This window comes from Scyliorhinus canicula, chromosome 6 (assembly GCF_902713615.1).
Source record: "Scyliorhinus canicula chromosome 6, sScyCan1.1, whole genome shotgun sequence".
Classification (NCBI taxonomy): domain Eukaryota; kingdom Metazoa; phylum Chordata; class Chondrichthyes; order Carcharhiniformes; family Scyliorhinidae; genus Scyliorhinus; species Scyliorhinus canicula.
In genome coordinates this window covers 31543653-31564793 of record NC_052151.1, presented here as the reverse complement: position 1 = coordinate 31564793, position 21141 = coordinate 31543653, and the positions used below count along the sequence as shown (strand labels likewise).

The window sequence follows — 21141 nt, the reverse complement described above, 5'->3', positions numbered from 1 at the left end:
GGTGCAGACTCGATGGGCCAAATGGCCTCCTTCTGCACTGTATGTTCTGTGATGCAAACCTTGATGAACTATTTTGCTAATCTTTCACTCTGTTTTATTTTAATTAGCCGGAGGCAGTTTGGACCAAAAGACAAAGAAGAAGTAAAAATCATTGAGCACCAGACCCAATACCTTCGTCTGATGCCCCACCTCGCTGCCTCGCTCGCTCTGACGTTTACAAGCAGGTAGGAAACTTGTTTAATTCCCTGTCATCTTTGTATGCCAGCAAAGCCAAAGCGAAATGTTTCAAAATAATATGGATGGATGAGCTACAAATGAGTGCTACACAAACGTTTCTGTCAGAGAAATATTAACATACTGCTGGAGACCCCTCTTCAGGTCTGACCATGGGTTCCTGCAGCAAATGCTGACTCTTTTTTTAAAATAAATTTAGATTACCCAATTATTTTTTTCAATTAAGGGACAATTTAGCGTGGCCAATCCACCTACTCTGCACATTTTTCGGTTGTGGGGGCGAAACCCACGCAGACACGGGGAGAATGTGCAAACTCCACACGGACAGTGACTCAGAGCCGGGATCGAACCCGGCGCCTTGAGGCAGCTGTGCTAACCACTAGGCCACCGTGCTGCACGCAAATGCTGACTCTTCCCACAAATTCCTGCAAATGTTGACCGTGCTCTTGTGTACTCTCAGGGCCCCGTATTAATGCTGATGTTCTCACAGCAACCTCTTACAAATATTGGCATGCTTGCAGGATCACACCTGCAAATAGTAATCCTTCTACAAGGTCCTCTTGCAAATATTGACACTCTCTTCCTGGGCTCATAAGATCATGAATAAATAGGAACAGGAGAAAGGGGGCAATTTGGACTCTCGAGTCTGCTCCACCATTCAATTAGATCATGGCTAATCTGACTGTGGTCTTAACTCTACTTTCCTCCCATAACCCTTGACTCCCTTGTCAATCAGAATTCTGTCTAATTTAGCCTTGAATATATTCAATGACCCGGCCTTCACTGCTCTGGGGTAAAGAATTCCTCTGAGACAGGAAATTCCTCTTCATCTCTGTCTTAATCAGGAGGCTCCCTTATTTTGAACCTGTGCCCCCCAGTTCCAGATTCCGCCACAAGAACCTTTCATCATCCACCCTGACAAAGAGTATCTTTGACAAAGAGTTATCCAGATTTTCTGTTTTTGTTTCAGATTCCAGCATCCGCAGTAATTTGCTTTTACCCTCAGGATCTTATATGTTTCAATAAAAGATTCCCTCTTGTTCTTCTAAATTCCAATGAGCATATAATCACAGAACGTTTACGGCACAGGAAGAGGCCACTTGGCCCATCTTATCTGCGCTGACCAAGGAACAAGCCACCCGGCCTACTTGCCAGCATATCATCCATAGCTCAGCAGGTTACGGCATTTGAGATGCATATGCATATCATTTCTAAATGAGTTCAGGGTTTCGGCCTTTTTCAGGCATTGCGTTCCAGACCCCTACCCAGATCTCTGGGTGAAAATATTTTTTCTCATCTCCCACTAATCATTTTAACAATCACTTTAAATCTATGCCCCCAAGTCACTGATACCTCTGCTGGGTAAATAGGCCCTTCCCATCCACTCTAACCGGACCCCTCAACATTTAGTACATCTCAACCAGATCTCTCCTCGTTGGCCCAACCTGCTCAACTTTTCCTCATAAGACCCTTCATTCCAGGAATCAGCCTTGATTTGATTTGATTTGATTTGATTTGATTTGATTTATTATTGTCACGTATTAGTATACAGTGAAAAGTATTGTTTCTTGCATGCTGTACAAACAATGCATACTGTACAGAGGGAAGGAAGGAGAGACTGCAGAATATAATGTTACAGTTATAGCAAGGTGTAGAGAAAAGATCAACTTAATACGAGGTAGGTCCATTCAAAAGTGATGGCAGTAGAGAAGAAGCTGTTCTTGAGTCGGTTGGTACGTGACCTCAAACTTTGGTATCTTTTTCCTGACGGAAGAAGGTGGAAGAGAGTATGTCCGGGGTACGTGGGGTCCTTAATTATGCTGCCTGCCTTTCTGAGGCAGCGGGAATTATAGATAGAGTCAATGGATGGGAGGCTGGTTTGCATGATGGACTGGGCTGCATTCACGATCTTTTGTAGTTTCCTGCGGTCTTAGGTAGAGCAGGAACCATACCAACCTGTGATACAACCAGAAAGAATACTTTCTATGGTGCATCTGTAGACGTTGGTGAGGGTCATAGCTGACATGCCAAATTTCCTTGGTCTTCTGAGAAAGTAGAGTCATTGGTGGGCTTTCTTAAGTACAGTGTCGGCATGGGAGGATCAAGACAGGTTGTTGATGATCTGGACACCTAAAACCTTGAAGCTCTCGACCCTTTCTACTTCGTTCTCATTGATGTAGACAGGGGCATGTTCTCCACTACGCTTCCTGAAGACGATGACTATTGGAACTCCTATTGGTACTCCTCTGAACTGCTTCCAATGCAATTATATCCGTCCTTAAGTAAGGAGACCATTGGTGCACACAGTTCTCCAGGTGTTGCCCTGTACAGTTGTAGCAAGACTCCCCTATTTTTATATTCCTTGTGCCATGCAATAAAGGACAGCGTTCCTAATCAATTCTCATGGGGAACCCTTACAAATCTAACACACACTCAGGGCCCTCTCAACATATGGACACACTTCTGGGGCCCCACGAGCCCAAGCGCTAGTGCCTTTCGATTCCGTGTTTCTTCCTATTTGTGGCCTTTAACCTTCTCTCTTCGTTGCCCTCCAAGCCGTGCACCTTTCCACACTTGAGGGGGTTAGCAGGGCATCTGCTCTTCAATGTGCTGATGCTTTGGCCGGTGATAGGTAGGTAGGCTCGCCCCAGGGTGAATTACCTGCTCAATCATCCATTTATCTCTGACTCTCACCTACATCAACTCTTCTGATGATAAGTCATGGTTGAATATTCTTTTGGTCAAAACCAACATATTCCGCTTCGTTGTGTATTTTCACGTGTTAAGTATTCATTGTATTTATTTTGTGGAACCATACAGCACAGAAAGAAGCCATTCAGCCCTCACTGCCTGCCTCCAACCCTGCTCTTTCCCCATAACCCTGCAATTTTTTCTTCCTTTAAGTATTTTACCAATTCTCTGCTGATATCACACTTTCAGGCAGCGCATTGCACATCACAACAATTTTCCCTGTGTAAAGAAAGTTCTCCTCCTCACCCTCCTAGTTCTTTTGCCAATTAGTTTAAATCTATGAACTCCGGTTATCAGCCCTACTGCCAGTGGAATCAGTTCCTCTTCATTTACTCAATCAAAAGCCCCTCAAGATGTTGAACGTTATTTAATCTTCCCTTTGACTTTCCCTGCTCTCAGAACAACCTCCTTTTCTTCAGCCCAGCGCTGCATAAATGAAGCTTCCCGAGCCTGTTGACATTCTGGTAAACCTCTGCGCATATTTTCTCTCTGGAAAAATGTCTACGTGCTACCATAGTTTATCTTTTATCTTGATGAACTTGCATCGACACCTCTGTACGGGTCAACTGTATCGAGTCTGCATTGACCCGCTGAAAGAGCACTCTATCCAGGCCCACATGCCCCACCCTATCCCCGTAATCCCACCTAACCTGCACTTCCCTGGACACTAAGGGACAAATTTATCATGGCCAATCCATCTAACCTGCACATCTTTGGACCGTGGGAGGAAACCGGAGCACCCGGGAGGAAACACGCGCAGACACGGCGAGAAGGTGCAGACTCCGCACAGACTGTGACCCAAGGCCGGAATTGAACCAGGGTCTCTGGCGCTGTGAGGCTGCAGTGTTAACGAATGTGCCACTCACACTCCTCCTGAACTGTCAGTGGGAATAGAAGTGAATTAACAGTCTATTAACAATTTTTTCTGCCCCTCCCTTCCTGTATACTCCATTTTGGGGTATTTAACAGTGCCACACGCAGAATACACAGGAGATAATCCTCATCTAAAGAACATCTGAAATGTAAAATTCAGCTGAGTGGGAAAGATAAAGCCTGACTTCCAACTCTTACAGACCACAAACTCTTCTCAACAAATTGTAGTGGGGTAATTAATCTCCTTCCCTGTTGAGGCCCTCAGGAGTGGGATGTAATGATATGTAGAATATAATTTGTGTATGATTTAATCATCGAACTTTAAGTTAGGATCGGTGCCATATGCATAGACTGAGATTGTAACATCAGACCACAGGTGGCGTGGTGACAGTAGTAGGTCACTAGAAGACAGGCCTCATGGAGATGGGCTGTAATCTCTTGAACGACAGAGAGACAAAGAATCTGGACAACAAGCAGAGTACAGTCGCATATCGAGCAGCTCCTGAGTCAATCGATATTTTTTTTAAATAAACATTTTATTGAGGTATTTTTGGTATAGTGGCAACAACAAAATAAACAATATACATGAAACCATAAACATAGTGCAAAAGCAATTTACCTCATACAGGTCCCACCCTTATTGATGCCCCCCCCCTCCTCCGCCCATCTGCTGATGATTAATTTCACACAAAGAAGTCGACGAACGGTTGCCACCTCCAGCTGAACCCTAACATTGACCCTCTCAAGGCGAACTTGATTTTCTCCAAGCAGAGAAAGCTAGCCATGTCCGATAGCCAGGTCTCCGACTTCGAGAGCTTTGAGTCCCTCATGCTGATTGTATCCATCTCCGGGCTACCCTACCAGGGAAGCAAAGGCCAGAACATCTGCCTCTTTCTCCTCCTGGCTTCCCGGGTCTTCTGACACCCGAAAATCGCTACCTCTGGACTCAGCGCCACCCTTGTCTTTAACACCGTGGACATGACGTCCGCAAACCCCTGCCAGAATCCCCTAAGCTTTGGACATGTCCAAAACGTGTGGACATAGTTCGCCGGTCCTCCGCACATTTTGCGCACCTGTCCTCCACCCCAAAGAATCTGCTCATCCCGGCCACTGTCATGTGACCCCGGTGAACAACCTTAAATCGTATCAGGCTGAGCCTGGCACATGTTGCAGAAGTGTTGATTCTACTCAATGCGTCTGCCCATAGACAATCATCTATATCACCTCCCAGCTCCTCCTCCCACTTGCGCTTCGGTCTGCGTCTCCTCCGACCCCATAAGCTCCTTATAAATGTCCGAGATGCTCCTGTCTGCCTTATGGAAATCCATGTACATCATGCCAACAGTATTACCCTCATCAATCCCCTCTCTGACCTCTTCAAAAAACTCCAGCAATTTATTTAAACCTGATTTTCCCTAAACAAATCTGTGCTGGCTTTCCTTAGTTAATCTGCATTGTCCGTTTGACTAATAATTTTGTCCCGAATTATTTTCTGGAGGTTTCCCCACCACTCAAGTAGCAATGTTCTTCTGCTTTAATTACATTTTCTAAATTAATATTTTAAGAACTTATTGTGTAAAGACCCTCCCAAACCATGTACGTAAAGTGAGCTGCCAGGGTGCATAAAGAAGCCGTCTAAAATTGATTAGATAATAGAACAAAACTTCTTCTTCAATTCCTTTGCCACTTATCTCCTCTAGAGATGTCAACTTTCAGGTGCTGTCTGGCCTGCGATACGTTCCCAGCATTTTAACTTTAGTGTCAGTTCACGTAAGTTCAGGGAAGCTGTTCGTTTGTACAGTAGCCAAATATATTCAAATACCAGGGATGTTTTACCAATGCCCTGGATATTCTCCCACCGTACACATTCTTGCACTCAGCAAACAATACTCAGGGCGACTACCTAGATTTAGCATGAAAGCATAAAGGTCTCTCTCTCTACTTCAGGAATTTGCATGTTTAATTGTGTATATGGAAAGATTGCATGTAAACGGGCTTTGCATCGGTGTGTGTATGTGGAACTGGATGCTATCATGTACTATATTTAAACCTGTATTTAAGAGTTACGTGACAGCAATATAATTTATTCAGAGTTTCTGGAATTTCAAAATTTTGATGTCCGCAGTTCACTAACGGCGATTTTTAAAATAAACGCTCCACATGCAGTTTGGATTGCCTACTCTCCTGGTCAACTCTAGGGTTTCCAGAAATCTCCAGGGTATTGCTGTTCACAATCTAGGAGAAAAGTTGTATGGTCATCAAAATAAAATTGAGAGGTGTTTTTTGGTTCCTTTCAAGAATTTTATTGTAATAAAAACTAATCGATGATGTGGACGTACAGGCAATTTCACTCGCAGCCATGGTTAAATCAATTGGGTAACAAAGTCTCTATTCGCTTTCCAATTAGCGTGGCAAAGTACTACATTGGCCAATGGCAGGAGCGCCAGAACAGATGGGTTCGTGGCATGGCGCCATGTGTTGAAACCTCCAGGAAAACCCCCAGTGCAAAGTTGCCAACTCTCTAGGTGTAATGTTGTGATGTGCCATCTATAAATGACATTCCTGCAGATATAGAGTAGCTTGGACTTGTCAGGCTTGGGAGTCATGCTTTAGACAAAGCACCTTACATATCATGAGTGATTCAGCTAACAGAAACTGATTGTGGTGTTCATGGATTGAGGTATCCGAAATGAAAGGCATTTGAGCCTTGAAAGCAGCTGAGATGAGACATGATAGCATTGTGTGGTGTAGGAATGCATAAGTGGTACCGAGGTGGAGATGGTTGACAGCTTCAAATTCCTAGGTGTGCACGTCACCAACAATCTGTCCTGGTCCATCCACGTTGACGCTACGACCAAGAAAGCACAACGGTGCCTATACTTCCTCAGGAAACTAAGAAAATTAGGCATGTCCACATTGCCTCTTACCAATTTTTACAGATGCACCATAGAAAGCATCCTCTCTGGCAGAGAGTCATGAACACAGCCCAGTCCATCACGAAAAACCGTCTCCAATCCATTGACTCTGTATGCACTTCCCAGTGCCTTGGGAAAGCAGGCAGCATAATCAAAGACCCTTCCCACCCAGGTTATTATCTCTTCCAACCTCTTCCTTCGGGCAGGAGATACAAAAGTCTGAGAACACGCACGAGCAGGTTCAAAAACAGCTTCTTGCCCGCTGTTACCAGACTCCTAAACGACCCTCTTATGGACCGATCTGATCACCATACATCTTCTCTACTGAGTAATACTGCACTCCTGTATACTTCACCTGGTGCCTGTGTCTATGTATTTACATTGTGCATTTTATATTTGCCCTATTATGTATTCCCCCCCCCCCCCCCCCCGCTGTTATGAGGCTCCTGAATGACCCTCTTATGGACTGAACTGATCTCTTCACACGTCTTGTCTACTGAGTAGTACTACACTCTGTATGCTTCATCCGATGTCTATGTATTTACATTGTGTATTTATGTGTGTCCTATGTTTTTTTTCATGTATGGAACGATCGGTATGGACTGTACACAGAACAATACTTTTCAGTGTGCTACTCCCACGCAGTGTGCTCGCCCACGCAACCCAAAGCGGTGCAGGGTAGGTGGATTGGCCACGCTTAATTGCCCCTTAATTGGAAAAAAAAGGAAAGAGGAACCACAGGAGTTGTTTCATTGGAGACCTTACTGTGGCACGGGTTAAAACTAATGGAAAGCGTGAAGCTCTTCACACAAAGATCATCATATGTAACAGACTTCTGAATAGGATAGTGGAGGCTAAAATCTTGGATTTTAAGAAAAGAATTTCTTTTTAATTCTTTTAAAAAGAAAATTACACAGCGAGCTCTTGGGTTCTGCAACGCAGTCACTGTTGAAGGAGATTCAATAATCGACAGAATTCTCCGTTCCTGAGACTAAGTGTTGATGCTGGGGCAGGGTTCGTGGAGTTCCACGACAGCAAACCTGGCGCTGCTCCTGAACCGATTGATGGGATAGTACCGACATCACGTGGCACACAATCGATTCCAATGAGAAACGGTGCGGGATTCGCTGGGTCCGTAATGACACTCGAGAGGCTCACAAGCTGCAGCCACATAGACACATTACAATCCCCACACACACCATCCCAGCCAACAAGATGCCACTGGTTGCCCTGGATTACACTTATCTCGCTGATGGGTCAACCGAGGTCAGAGGGCACCTAGGGGGTTGCCTGGGGGGATTCACCCATACGGCCTGTGACCCTACGTTCACAGTGGGCAGTCAGCGGTGTGTGCAGCTGCATGGCTGCCTTTCCGGCTGCGCAATGATGTTCCGTGCCTGTCCACCCTGACCCCACAGCCCACCTTCAGGCACCCCTGCTACTCCCGCACGTGCAGTCTACGTGGCACGGGTAGGGGGCCATTGACAGAGGGCCCCGCGGCGATTCTGCGAGGACAACATGCTGTGTTCCTGTCGCCGTGGTTCTAACCACGTTTTGCCTGTCGACAACTAGGCAAGCGATCGGGCGGCACCAATCTGTGGGCGTGCACGATCTCGGAGGCACCTGCATTCATAGTGCCACTCTGCAGGCTGAGTCCACCATGTCGCATGGGGTGGCCAACACAGGCTGCCACCGTGTACATGTGCGGACTCCCGACCGGAAGTACAGGACCCCGTATCCACAGCCAGAGCTGCGAGGAGCACTCCGGGACCCTGCCAGTCCCCTGCAGGTAGGAGAATCACTCTGGACTTTCTTAAGGACAGTCCAGAGTGAAACGCCCGCGTTTTGAAGCTGACGTGGGGACATAGCCCCATTATTGGAGAATCCAGCTCACTTTGTTAACTTCAGACCCGCGGATGGTGTACATGGAGCAGGATTCTCGAACCCCCGCTGGGTCGGAGAATCCCGGGGGGGTGGGGGGCGGATTCCACCCCGAGGCCGGCTGTCATATTCTCCGGCGCCGTTTTACGGGCGGGGGCGTGGTTCACGCCACGCCGCTCGGGTGCCACGGCCCCCATGGCAATTCTCTGGGTCCCGATGGGCCGAGCGGCCGTCCGTTTTTGGCCAGTCCCGCCGGCGTGGGTTACGTATGGTCCCACGTAGCGTGACCTAGCAGAGACGTCGGCTAGGGCGGCTCTAGGGGGGGCGCGGGAGGATCCGACCGGGGGGGGGGGAGGGGGGTTGGCATGGTGGCTCACCGATCGGGGCTCACCGATCTGCCGGGCGGGCCTGTTCCGTGGGGGCACTCCTTCCTTCTGCGCCGGCCCCTGTAGGGCTCTGCCATGGCCGGTGCAGAGAAGAGAACCCCCTGCGCATGCGGCAAAATACACCGGCGGATCCGCGCATGCGCGAGATCACGCCAGCCCTTTGGCGCATGCATGTACTCGTGCCGTCCCTTCGGTGCTGGCTAGAGCGGTGCCAACCCCTTCGGCGACCACCTAGCCCCCGAGAGAAGTGAGAATTTCTCGTTTTGGGGCCCCGTTGACGCCGGTTTTCCCAGCGGCGTGGGGACTTAGTCCCCGGAAGGGAGATTCCCGGCCATGATCTTCTTGAGGTGGAGATACCACTCTGCTGCTATGGGTGGTGCTGCTGGTCGCCAGCGGAGCAGGATTCTCCAGCGGGTTTCATGATTTTTAAAAGCACAAGTGAACTCGCCCCAGTGGAGACTGAGAATCGTGGAGGCCCCGGAGAATACCGAGTCAGGCCCGCTAATAGTGATGATAATAACCTTTTTTATTGTCACAAGTAGGCATACCTTTTGCATGCAATGAAGTTACTGTGAAAATCCCCGAGTCGCAACATTGCGGCGCCTGTTCGGGTACACAGAGGGGCTGGTTTAGCACACTGGGCTAAATCGCTGGCTTTTAAAGCAGACCAAGCAGGCCAGCAGCACGGTTCGATTCCCGTACCAGCCTCCCCGGACAGGGGCCGGAATGCGGCGACTAGGGGCTTTTCACAGTAACTTCATTGAAGCCTACTTGTGGCAATAAGCGATTTTCATTTCATTTCATTTTTCAGAGGGAAAATTCAGGATGTCCAATTCACCTAACAGCACGTCTTCTGGGACATGTGGGAGGAAACCGGAGCACCTGGCGGAAACCCACTCAGACACAGGGAGAATGTGCAAACTCCGCATAGACAGTGACCCAAGCCAGGAATCGCACCTGTGACCCTGGCGCTGTGAAGCAACAGTGCTAACCAGTGCGCTACTGTGCTGCCATATTATATAATGATACGCCAATGGTGTTTACTGTAAGTTCAGAGTGGAACGCGTCCACGCTGCTGTCGAGCCACTGGAGAATTGTGGTTTGGCGTGAACCCTGCACCTGCCACGATTTTGGCGTTGAAACCAATTCTCCGCCCAATTACATTTCCTGATTCTGCCGTCAGCCGACGGAGAATCCCGCCCAAATAGAATTTACAGTGCAGAAGTAAGCCATTTGGCCCATCGAGTCTGCACAAGCCCATGAAAAGATCACCCTACCTAAGTCCACAACTCCCCCCACCCCGTAACCCAGTAACCCTACCTAGCCTTTTTGGACACTAAGGGGCAATTTAGCATGGCCAATCCACCTAACCTGCACATCTTTCAATGGGGAATTGGATAAACACTTTGAAGTGCAATGGTATTAATTGGATAGCTCTTTCACAGAGCTAGCAATGGCCTGATGGGCCAAATGTCGTTCTGTTGTGCTGTTAGATTCTACAGTAGATGTGGGCGTTTACTGGGTAAATTTAGAGTCATCAGTGATCTCAGTACTTTTGTGGCTCCTGTAAATTTCCCAACCATGCCACCCACATTCAAGTCTAAGTCATTAATAAGTACAACAAACAATAAGAGCGCCAACTTTGAACTCTGTGGAACACACTAGAAACTGTTTTCCGTTTGCAAAAACATTCATGACCATTATCCTTTGTTTCTTATCACTGAGCCAATTTTGGATCCAACCTGCCACCATCCCTTGTATCCCATAATATCTCATTTTTCTGATCAGTCTGCTATTTGGGACCTTGTCAAGTGCCTTACTGAAATCAATGTAGGCAATATCCACGACTCTCATCAATCCTGCTTGTTACCTCCTCAAAAATCCTATTACGCTAGTAAGACATGATCGTCCCCTAACAAAACCATGCTAATTGTACCTGATCAATCCATGCCCTTCTAAGTGATAGTTTACCCTGTCTCTCAGAATTGTATCCAATAATTTGAATGACCAGCCTATAGCTTTCTGGCCTATCCTTCACACCCCTTTTAAATAATGGTACAGACTTTGCAGGCCTCCAATCCTCTGGTAACTCACCTGTATCTAGTAAGGATTGGAAAATGATCCTCAGAGCATCCGCAATTTCCTCCCTGGCTTCCTTCAACAGCCTGGGGTCCAAACCATTTGGCCCTGGTTATTTATCCGCCTTCAAGCATGTCAGTCCATTCAGTATTTACTCTCTCGCAATTCTTATTGCATCCACTATTTGACGCTTCTCTTTAACCAGAATGGGTTATATACCACGCAAACATGGGGAGAATGTGCAAACTCCATATGGACAGTGACCCAGAGCCGGGATCGAACCTGGGACCTCGACTCCATGAGGCAGCAATGCTAACCACTGCGTCACCGGGCTGTCCCCTTCCTCTTGCTCTTAATGTACTGGTAATCCATCTTACGATTTTCTTTGGTTTAACCTGCCGATTTTTAAAATATCTTCTCTTTGCTTTCCCAATTTCCATTTTTGCTTCACCCACATACTTTCTAGACTCCTCTAAGCTTTCTTTTTTTTAATATAAATTTGAATACCCAATTTTTTTTTCCCCAATTAAGGGGCAATTAAGCGTGGCCAATCCACCTGACCTGCACATCTTTGGGTTGTGAGGGCGAAACCCACGCAAACACGGGGAGAATGTGCAAACTCCACACAAACAGTGACCTGGGATCCGGATCGAACCGGGTCCTCAGATTCCTCCAGGCTTTCGACAGTATTAAGTCTTTTGTGACTGTCATAAGCTTTCTTTTCTACTTTTGTTGGCCTGTATGCTTCTGAGTAACCAGAGGCCTTTAGTTTTGGCAGATTTGACATCACTCCACGTGCTATGAAGAAACAGTTGAAGGCATTGAATATGACAATAATCTTTATTGTCACAAGTGGGCATACATTAACACTGCAATGAAGTTACTATGTACAGCCCCTAGTTGCCACATTCCGACTCCTGTTCGGGTACACAGAGGGAGAATTCAGAATGTCCAAATTACCTAACAGCTCGTCTTTCGGGACTTGTGGGAGGAAACCAGAGCACCCGGGGGAAACCCACGCAGACACAGGGAGAGCATGCAGACTCCGCACAGACAGTGACCCAAGCTGGGAATCGAACATGGGACCCTGGAACTGTGAAGCAACAGTGCTACCCACTGTGCTACCGTGCTGCCCACAGTATCCATGCTATAGTACTGAAGACTTGTACTCCTCAACTAGTCATGCCTCTAGTCAAGCTGTTCCAGTACAGCTGCAACACTGGTTTTCATCTGACAAAGTGGAATATTTCCCAGGTATGTCATGAACAAAAAAATGCAGGACAAAATCCAATCCAATCAATCTAATCAGGGGTGGCACGAAGGAGCTCCAGTAAAATTAAACTCCGTGGGAATCAGGGTCACACTTGGCAGAAATGAAGATGGTTGTGGTTGTTGGAACCCATCATCTCAGCCCCCTGGACATAACTGCAGGAGTTCCTCAGGGCAGTGTGTAGGCTCAACCAGTACAGTTGCTTCATTAACGACCTTCCATCCAGCATAAGAATCACTGATGATTCAGAGTTTGGAATTCTTCAGATAATGAATAAGTCAGAACCAACATACATCAAAGTCTGGACAACATTCAGATTTGTGTTGAAGGGTGACAAGTAGTATCCATACCATACGAGTGTCAGGCAGTGATGCTCTTTGTAACTCTTTGACAATCAACAGCATTGCCATCACTGAATCACCCAGCATCAACAACTGAGGGCCACAATTCAGCAAAATCTAACTGGCATAAGCATATAAATATAAATTACATAGGGCGGCATGTGGCACAGTGGTTAGCACTGGGATTGCGGCGCTGAGGACCCGGGTTCGAATCCCGCCCCTGGGTCACTGTCCGTGTGGAGTTTGCACATTCTCCGCGTGCTTGCGTGGATTTCACCCCCACAACCCAAAGATGTGCAGGTCAGGTGGATTGGCCACGCTAAAATTGCCCCTTAAATGGAAAAAAATAATAATAATTGGGTACTCTAAATTTATAATTAAAAATAAACATATAAAAATTACAAAAGCAGGTCAGACGCTGTGAATTCTGTGGTGAGTTAACTCACAGCCAGCAATCAGATGGGAACACCACCACCTGAAGGTTTTGTTCCGAGAAGTACACCATCCTGACTTGGAACTGTGTCGCTGTTCTCTCATTGTCACTGGGTCAAAAACCAGGGAACTTCCTTTGTAGCAGCACTGCACATGTACCTATACCATGTGGATTTCAGCATGTCAAGGAGGCAGGTCATCAGTACCTTCAGAAGAGCAATTAGGACTGGGCAGGAATTGCTGACTCTGTCAGCACCCTCATGTCTGTGAAAAGCACAACACTGTTCGACCGATTTTCTGATCTGTTTCTCTCTGGCCAGGCAAAATCGCTTATTGTCACAAGTAAGCTTCCATGAAGTTACTGTGAAAAGCCCCTAGTTGCCATATTCCGGCGCCTGTTCGGGGAGGCTGGTACAGGAATTGAACGGTGCTGCTCACCTGCCTTGGTCTGCTTTAAAAGCCAGCTCTTTAGCCCTGTGCTAAACCAGCCCCGAGATTGGAGTTTATTCAAATTACCTGTGGATATTTGAGCCAAATTAACAGTTCGTCACACCTAAATATATAACACTGATTTAAGAACAACATTGACTGTGTACACCTGCGAAGTATATATTTTTTTAAATTTAGAGTACCCAATTCATATTTTCCAATTAAGGGGCAATTTAGCGCGGTCAATCCACCTACCCTGCACATCTTTGGGTTGTGAGGGCGAAACCTACACAAACACGGGGAGAACGTGCAAACTCCACACGAACAGTGACCCAGGGCCGGGATTGAACCTGGGACCTCGGCGCCGTGAAGCAGCAGTGCTAACCAATGCGCCATCGTGCTGCCCGAGAAAGTATATTTGAGAACATTTGCTGCAATTATCGGCGCAATCTACTGGCTGCGTTCCACAGAGGTTAGGAGGGGCATGGACAGGGTGGATAGGGAACAGCTTAGTTGACGGATCAGTTTCAAGGGGACACAAGTTCAATGTGAGGAGTGGAAGCTTTATGAGGGATGTGAGGAAAAGCTTTTTTACCCAGAGGGTGGTGACAGTCTGGAATGCACTGCCTGGGAGGGTGGTAGTGGCGGGTTGCCTCACAACCTTTAAAAAGTACCTGGATGAGCACTTGGCACGTCATAGCATTCAAGGCTATGGGCCAAGTGCTGGCAAATGGGATTAGGTAGGCACTGAATCTGCGATAAATCGAACACATAGACAATAGTAGAAATTACGAGCAAGGTTTATTTCAATACAACTCCACTCCCCTAAGGGCCTCCTCCCCCCACCTGCACCTAGGTCGGGGTTTTTATACAGCTGGGGCTCTCCGGGAGTGGAAGCCTCACCCCTTTAAAGGCGAAGTCCCGGAGAAGGTCATGGGAAATCATATTAGATAGGGTGGAAATCATATTATACTGATCCCGGGACCTCCATTGGGGTTACAACAGTAGGTCAGGTGTTTTTCATGTGTCACTGCAGATTCAATTGGCCAAAGGGCCTCTTCTACATTGTATTTCCTGTGATTCTCTATGATGCCACTCGTAGATCCCGGAAGGCTCTCCCCGGATTGCTGACGGTTGTCACCTCTCGCAAGATCTAACGAGAGCAAGTGAGACATATCGATCTGGATTCCGTCCACAATGAGCAGGACCCAGACTCTCACAGTTAAAAGAGCTTAAAAGCTCACTTAGCTATGTTGCTGCCGGATCAAACCAGCACCTGGCATTCGTAGAATTCATAGAATTTACAGTATAGAACGAGGCCATTCGGCCCATCGAGTCTGCATTGGCTCTTGGAAAGAGCAACCTACCCAACCGCACACCTCCACTCTATCCCCATAACCCAGTAACCCCATCCAACACTAAGGGCAATTTTGGAGAGGAAGGCTAATTTAGCATGGCCAATCCAGCTAACCTGCACATCATTGGGCTGTGGGAGAAAACCGGAGCACCCGGAGGAAACCCACACACACACACGGGGAGAACATGCAGATTCCACACAGACAGTGACCCAAGCCGGGAATCGAACCTGGGGCCCTGGAGCTGTGAAGCAATTGTGCTAACCACTATGCTACCATGCTGCCCGAATCGGCTTCGGTGAGGAATCCCCAGCCCAGTGCTGTTTAGCACAGTCCCCACAAACGGGGACCAGCAAAACGGCACTTAGAACATAGAACATTACAGCGCAGTACAGGCCCTTCGGCCCTCGATGTTGCGCCGTCCTGTGAAACCCCTCTAAAGTCCCTCTACACTATTCCCTTATTGTCCATATGTCTATCCAATGACCATTTGAATGCGTTTAGTGTTGGCGAGTACACTACTGTTGCAGGCAGGGCATTCCACGCCCTTACTACTAAAGAACCTACCTCTGACATCTGTCCTATATCTATCTCCCCTCAATTTAAAGCTATGTCCCCTTGTGCTGGACATCACCATCCGAGGAAAAAGCTCTCAATGTCCACCTTATCTAATCCTCTGATCATCTTGTATGCCTCAATTAAGTCACCTCTTAACCTTCTTCTCTCTAACGAAAACAGCCTCAAGTCCTTCAGCCTTTCCTCATATGATCTTCCCTCCATACCAGGCAACATCCTTGTAAATCTCCTCTGTACCCTTTCCAATGCTTCCACATCCTTCCTATAATGTGGTGACCAGAACTGCACTCAATACTCCAAATGCGGCCGCACCAGAGTTTTGTACAACTGCAACATGACCTCATGGGTCCGAAACTCAATTCCTCTACCAATAAAAGCTAACACACCGTACGCCTTCTTAACAACCCTCTCAACCTGGGTGGCAACTTTCAGGGATCTATGGACATGGACACCGAGATCTCTCTGCTCGTCTGCACTACCAAAAATCTTACCATTAGCCCAGTACTCTGCCTTTCTGTTATTCCTTCCAAAATGAATCACCTCACACTTTTCTGCAATAAACTTCATTTGCCACCTGTCAGCCCAGCTCTGCAGCTTATCTATGTCCCTCTGTAACTTGCAACATTCTTCTGCACTGTCCACAACTCCACCGACTTTAGTGTCATCTGCAAATTTACTCACCCATCCTTCTACGTCCTCAGGTCATTTATAAAAATGACAAACAGCAGCGGCCCCAAACAGATCCTTGTGGTACACCACTAGTAACTTGGGGTCTCCCAGGTGATCGGAGTCCCCTGGGTTGCTAGCCTCTGGCCAGGATGGCACCCTGGCACTGCTGGTGCCATCTGGGCAACCTGGCAGTGCCACCTCAACACCCTGGCAGTGCCACCTGGGTGCCAGCCTGGCACTTCAAGGGTGCCCAAGTGGCACTGCCAGGCTGTTGGTTGTACTGCCAGGGTGCCAGAGCGTCATTCGCAGCGTTCAGGGACGATCCCGCTAATGCCTCCCAGGTGGACTTTTTTGAGTTAAATCGTCCCCCAAGTGTCAGATTCAGGCTGGGATGAGCCTAATACAGCGTAGAGGCTGTGATAGCTTTTGAACTTCTATCCCGGTCTGTTCTGTGTTTGTTTGGCAATTTAACGTGGCCAATCCACCTACCCTGCACATCTTTGGGTTGTGGGAGTGAGACCCACGCAGACACAGGGAGAACGTGCAAACTCCACACGGACAGTGACCTGGGCTGAAATCGAACCTGGGTCCTCGGCGCTGTGAGGCAGTCATTAACGGAATTTATCTTCCACCAGTATCCATGATGGTTTTAATAAAGACGAAGGGAGTCAGTCAAGTAGCATAAAGAAGACATTTATTTATAATACGTACTATTTACAAAGGGGCCCAGTTAGACTTCACTGGGTCCTCTCTCTCTCGATCAGTTCCTTTCCAGCCGACCTTATATATAACATGGTAATAGCCCGCAGATCACGGGGGAGCTCATTCTGCTCGAGCCATAAGGCAAAACAATCAATCCAGCCCTGTATGTTCCGTGCAGGTTACCACAGTGATAGTTCAACCCAGGTCCCCAGAGCATTAGCCTGGTCCTCTGGATTACCAGTCCAGTGACATTACCCCCACGTCACTGTCTCCTCCTAATTGGTTATGGGAGGGTGTATTATTGCTGGAGCATTGAAGATTTTCCATCTTAAACATGTAGTTCCAGGGCTGAGCACTTTGTAATGAATGTTAGGTAAGAGCATGGCTAAGTGTCAAAAAAGGGACTGCTCCCCTGTATCTTGATCAATATTTATCCCTCAAATCATGCTCAAAAATGAACGTCTGGTCATTCTCACATTGTTGTTTGTGGGAGTTTGCTGTGCACAAATTGAGTGCCCATGCTTCCTATATAACAGCCGGCACCTGCACTGTAAAGCTTTGGGGCACTCTAAATTTGGGAAAGGTCCGACATAAATGCCAGTCTTTCTCAATTGTGACCCACTTCATCTTGACAACATACCACTGCTTCGGTCCCAGAAGAAAACTGATATTGCATCAGAATGGTACTTTTCCATTGCCCACGCTCGTTATTGAGTGATATCTCAGTGATTTTGCAAATGATTGTTAATTTAGGGTGGTTTTCTGATCTCGGTTGGAATTAGATGAACACTTCAACAAAATCATCGCAAGGCATTACTGCCAGCAGACAGGAGATTTGACAAGTTCTGCAGTATACTCAAGTGAAAAATCTCAATTTGCCAATGCTATTTATGTCTTAGGAGTTTCCTACATCAGACTTTTTGTTTGAATTTCTAAACCAGGATCTATTGCTATGTTTGAAAAATTCCAGCAGGTGGCATCTTTTGTAATATTTTCCAGTCCTTTACAAGCAAATGTGGATATTTCTGGGCTGTGGATTTCCTACAAAGGAGAAACTTCACTTCAGTACTTGCATCTATGAAGCCTTTTGCCAAGCAACCTCCCGTGATGCCTCCGTGGTCTGTGCTAGGTCAGCTGATCTCATCGAGAGTATTGGTTTGAAATGCTGTAATTGGACTCTGGGTAGGGTCATGTCAATGGTGACAAATATCACTGTGCTAAACGCTGCAGCATCACAGAATCACAGAAAAAGATAGCGCAGAAGAGGCTCTTCGGCCCATCGAGTTTGCACCGACACATGATAAACACGTGCCCTGCCCACTTAATCCCATTTACCAGCACTTGGCCCATTGCCTTGAATGTTATGACGTGCCAAGTGCACATCCGGATACTTTTTAAAGGATGTGAGACAATTGGCCCCTGCCACCCTCCTAGGCAGTGCATTCCAGACCATCACCACCCACTGGGTAAAAAGGTTTTCCCTCAAATTCCCCTTAAACCTCCCGCCCCTCACTTTGAACTTGTGTCCCCTCGTAAGTGACCCTTCAACTAAGGGGAACAGCTGCTCCCTATCCACCCTGCCCATGCCCCTCATAATCGTGTACACCTCGATCGGGTCACCCCTCAGCTTTCTCTGCTCTAGCCAAAACAACCCAGGCCTATCCAACCTCACTTTACAACTTAAATGTTCCATCTGAGGCAGCAAGTGTTCCCACTTACAATCACATGCTGCGTCCCTACTAAGCTCTCAGAGCATAGGAACAGGATTTGAGCCTGTTCTGTAATTTGATTAGATCGTGGCTGATTTGTATCTTTTTAAAAATTCATTCTTGGCATGTGGATATCAACAAGCAATGTAGAGACAGGAATAGGCCATTTGGCTAATCGAGCCAACGCTGCTATTCAGTGTGATCATGGTTGATATTCTGTTGTCACCACGCTCCCCCTCTTCTCCCCCCCCCCACAACCCCTCATGCCTCCTTGGCACCTTTAGTGTCTAGAAACCTATCTGTTTATTTTTAAAGTGAATTAAAGTTTTAAATTAATTAAGTCCATTGCAGTAAGTCCAGTGGATGGCCATCCTGCCCTGCTGCCAACAGAGGCCCTCATCCTACCGGATGGTGTTTGCCTCGTGGGGAGCACGGCAAGCAAACCTGTAGCAGGCCTTTGCTCAATCATTGACAAAGACGGCCCTCATTCAAAGACACTTGGTGCCTGCTTGAGGGACCCTGCATGGTGGTGGGGGGGGGGGGGGGGGGGGGGGGGTTGCACAGAGAATCACCCCTGCCCCTTGACCCCCATCTTCGGTGCTCCTATCGGTAGCAACCACCATCTCCTTTGCAGTGTTGACATTCAATAGAATACCTGGTCACCAATTGACCAACGACTCCAGGTGGGCAGGACATCTGCCCTCCGATTCTTGATCCCAGGGTCTCCAGTCAAGTGCCTGAGCGTTAGTTTATTTGGTGAGTCTTCACTAAAAGAGGCGACCACGTGGAGTTCGCACCTACTCACCAGCTTGAGTCTGAGGCTACCATTGTCTCCATTAAATCTCACCCCAGGTGTGAATCCAAAAATCAGGAAAAAATTTAATGAACAGTAAGATGTGATCGTGGATGAACTGAAGGTTCTTTCTGAATGGAGTGTCATTCAGTTCTGTGAAAAAAAAAGCGCCCTATAAAGTATTTGTAATTTTTTTAAATATAGAACAGCCTTAAGTCACATGCGCTTTCATTCTGAACAGCAAATTCACATAATATGGCATGCACTTAATTTGTTTTGACTTGTTTATGTGCATAGAAGTGACGCATATCGTGATTAACCAGAAGAAAATATATGTTAAACCCATTTTGTGGCTGTTGAGCAAGATAATAGCATTTTGTGGTTTTTCTGTGTCTTAACTATAAGATTATCCTTTACATATCTATCCCTTTCATAGTTGACTGCATTGAAATGATACTTTATGATTGAGATCACAAGAAAGTTGATTCCATCAATCTAGTTACACCTACGTATTTTGATGAGATACAATGAGCGGAACTGAAGTAGCCCCACGGAGGTGGATTGCTCATTTGGTGGGTGTGTGTGGGGGGCGGGGGAGGAGGGGCAGCTAGGTTCTTTTGAGTGGTGCACAAGGCCCCACTGTGTCAGCTCGTTTAGTGAAGACTCACCAAATAAAGTGGCGCTCAGGCACTTGACTGGAGAGCCTGGGATCAAAAATCGGAGAGCAGATGTCCTGCCCACCTGGAGTCGCTGGCCAATTGGTGACCAGTCCCATGTGCAACAATGGACAACAGGCCTCCACCACTGGCACCGATCCATGGCAATCTCTTTTGCTCCAGCTCAGGTGGTGTCCTGCTCTTGAAGGTCCTTCTTCAAAGAATTTTGCCAGGACTTCATGAGATGGTCCCATACTTTTCCACCAGGCAGTGTCCATTCTGCTGCCGCTCTGGTATGTTGGGAAGGTAAAATTTATTTCCTGCCAGACTCGGTTGTCACCCATCACAATCGCAGGCGCTTCTGACCAAGTTCGCCATAGCACTTCCTTGTTAGTGATGTTGCCACTCCATTTGATGCCCAGGATCTTAAGTAGGCAGCGCTGGTAAAACTTATGTGACAGCTTTCCCATTTTCCTGCATGTCTCGCTGGCATAGATTGCAGTTGATACTACTATGGAAAAGTAGAGTCGCAGCTTCATGGTGATGGTAATGGATGCCCAGGCCTTGTCGAGCTGCTGGAAGACCAACGCTGCACTGCCAATTCTTATGTGGACATCACCATCTTGAGAGATGTTACTTCCTACGTAGAGAATAGGATTGACGTCTTCAATGGTGATGGGAGGGTCTTGTTGCCATCTAGTTGTCTCTTCCTTGGTCTTCCCGCAGCTGATGTGTAGGCGCAGCCTCGGTGCTGTTACTCACAAGACTGGGGCGTTCTTTGGGCAGGATGGTGATATCGTCTGCGAAATCCGCTATACCATGAGGAAAAACATTTTTACATACCAGGTGGTTAGGATCTGGAATGCACTGCCTGAGAGGATAGTGGAGACGGATACAGACAGAGTTTTTAAAAGGGCATTGGACAAGTATCTGAAGAGAGAAAATCTGTAGGGCCAAGTGGAAAGGGCAGGGGAGTAGGACTAGCTGAGTTGCTCTTGCAGAGAACTGTCAAAAGACATGACGGGTCTAATGCACTGTCGGAGGTGCTGTGTTTTGTATTGTTCAAAGATGAGGAAGGAAGTTCTGCCCG

The 21141-nt window shown here is 47.2% G+C and overlaps 1 protein-coding gene across 3 annotated transcripts in view; it reads left to right on the top strand.

The window, feature by feature from the left end:
- Positions 1–21141, top strand: part of acoxl (acyl-CoA oxidase-like) — a 531095-nt gene that overhangs the window by 203643 nt on the left and 306311 nt on the right. For all 3 annotated transcript variants that reach the window (XM_038799111.1, XM_038799113.1, XM_038799112.1), the window contains exon 11: positions 108–224. In XM_038799111.1, coding sequence (XP_038655039.1) covers positions 108–224 — 117 coding nt within the window. The remainder of the gene's footprint in view (positions 1–107; positions 225–21141) is intronic.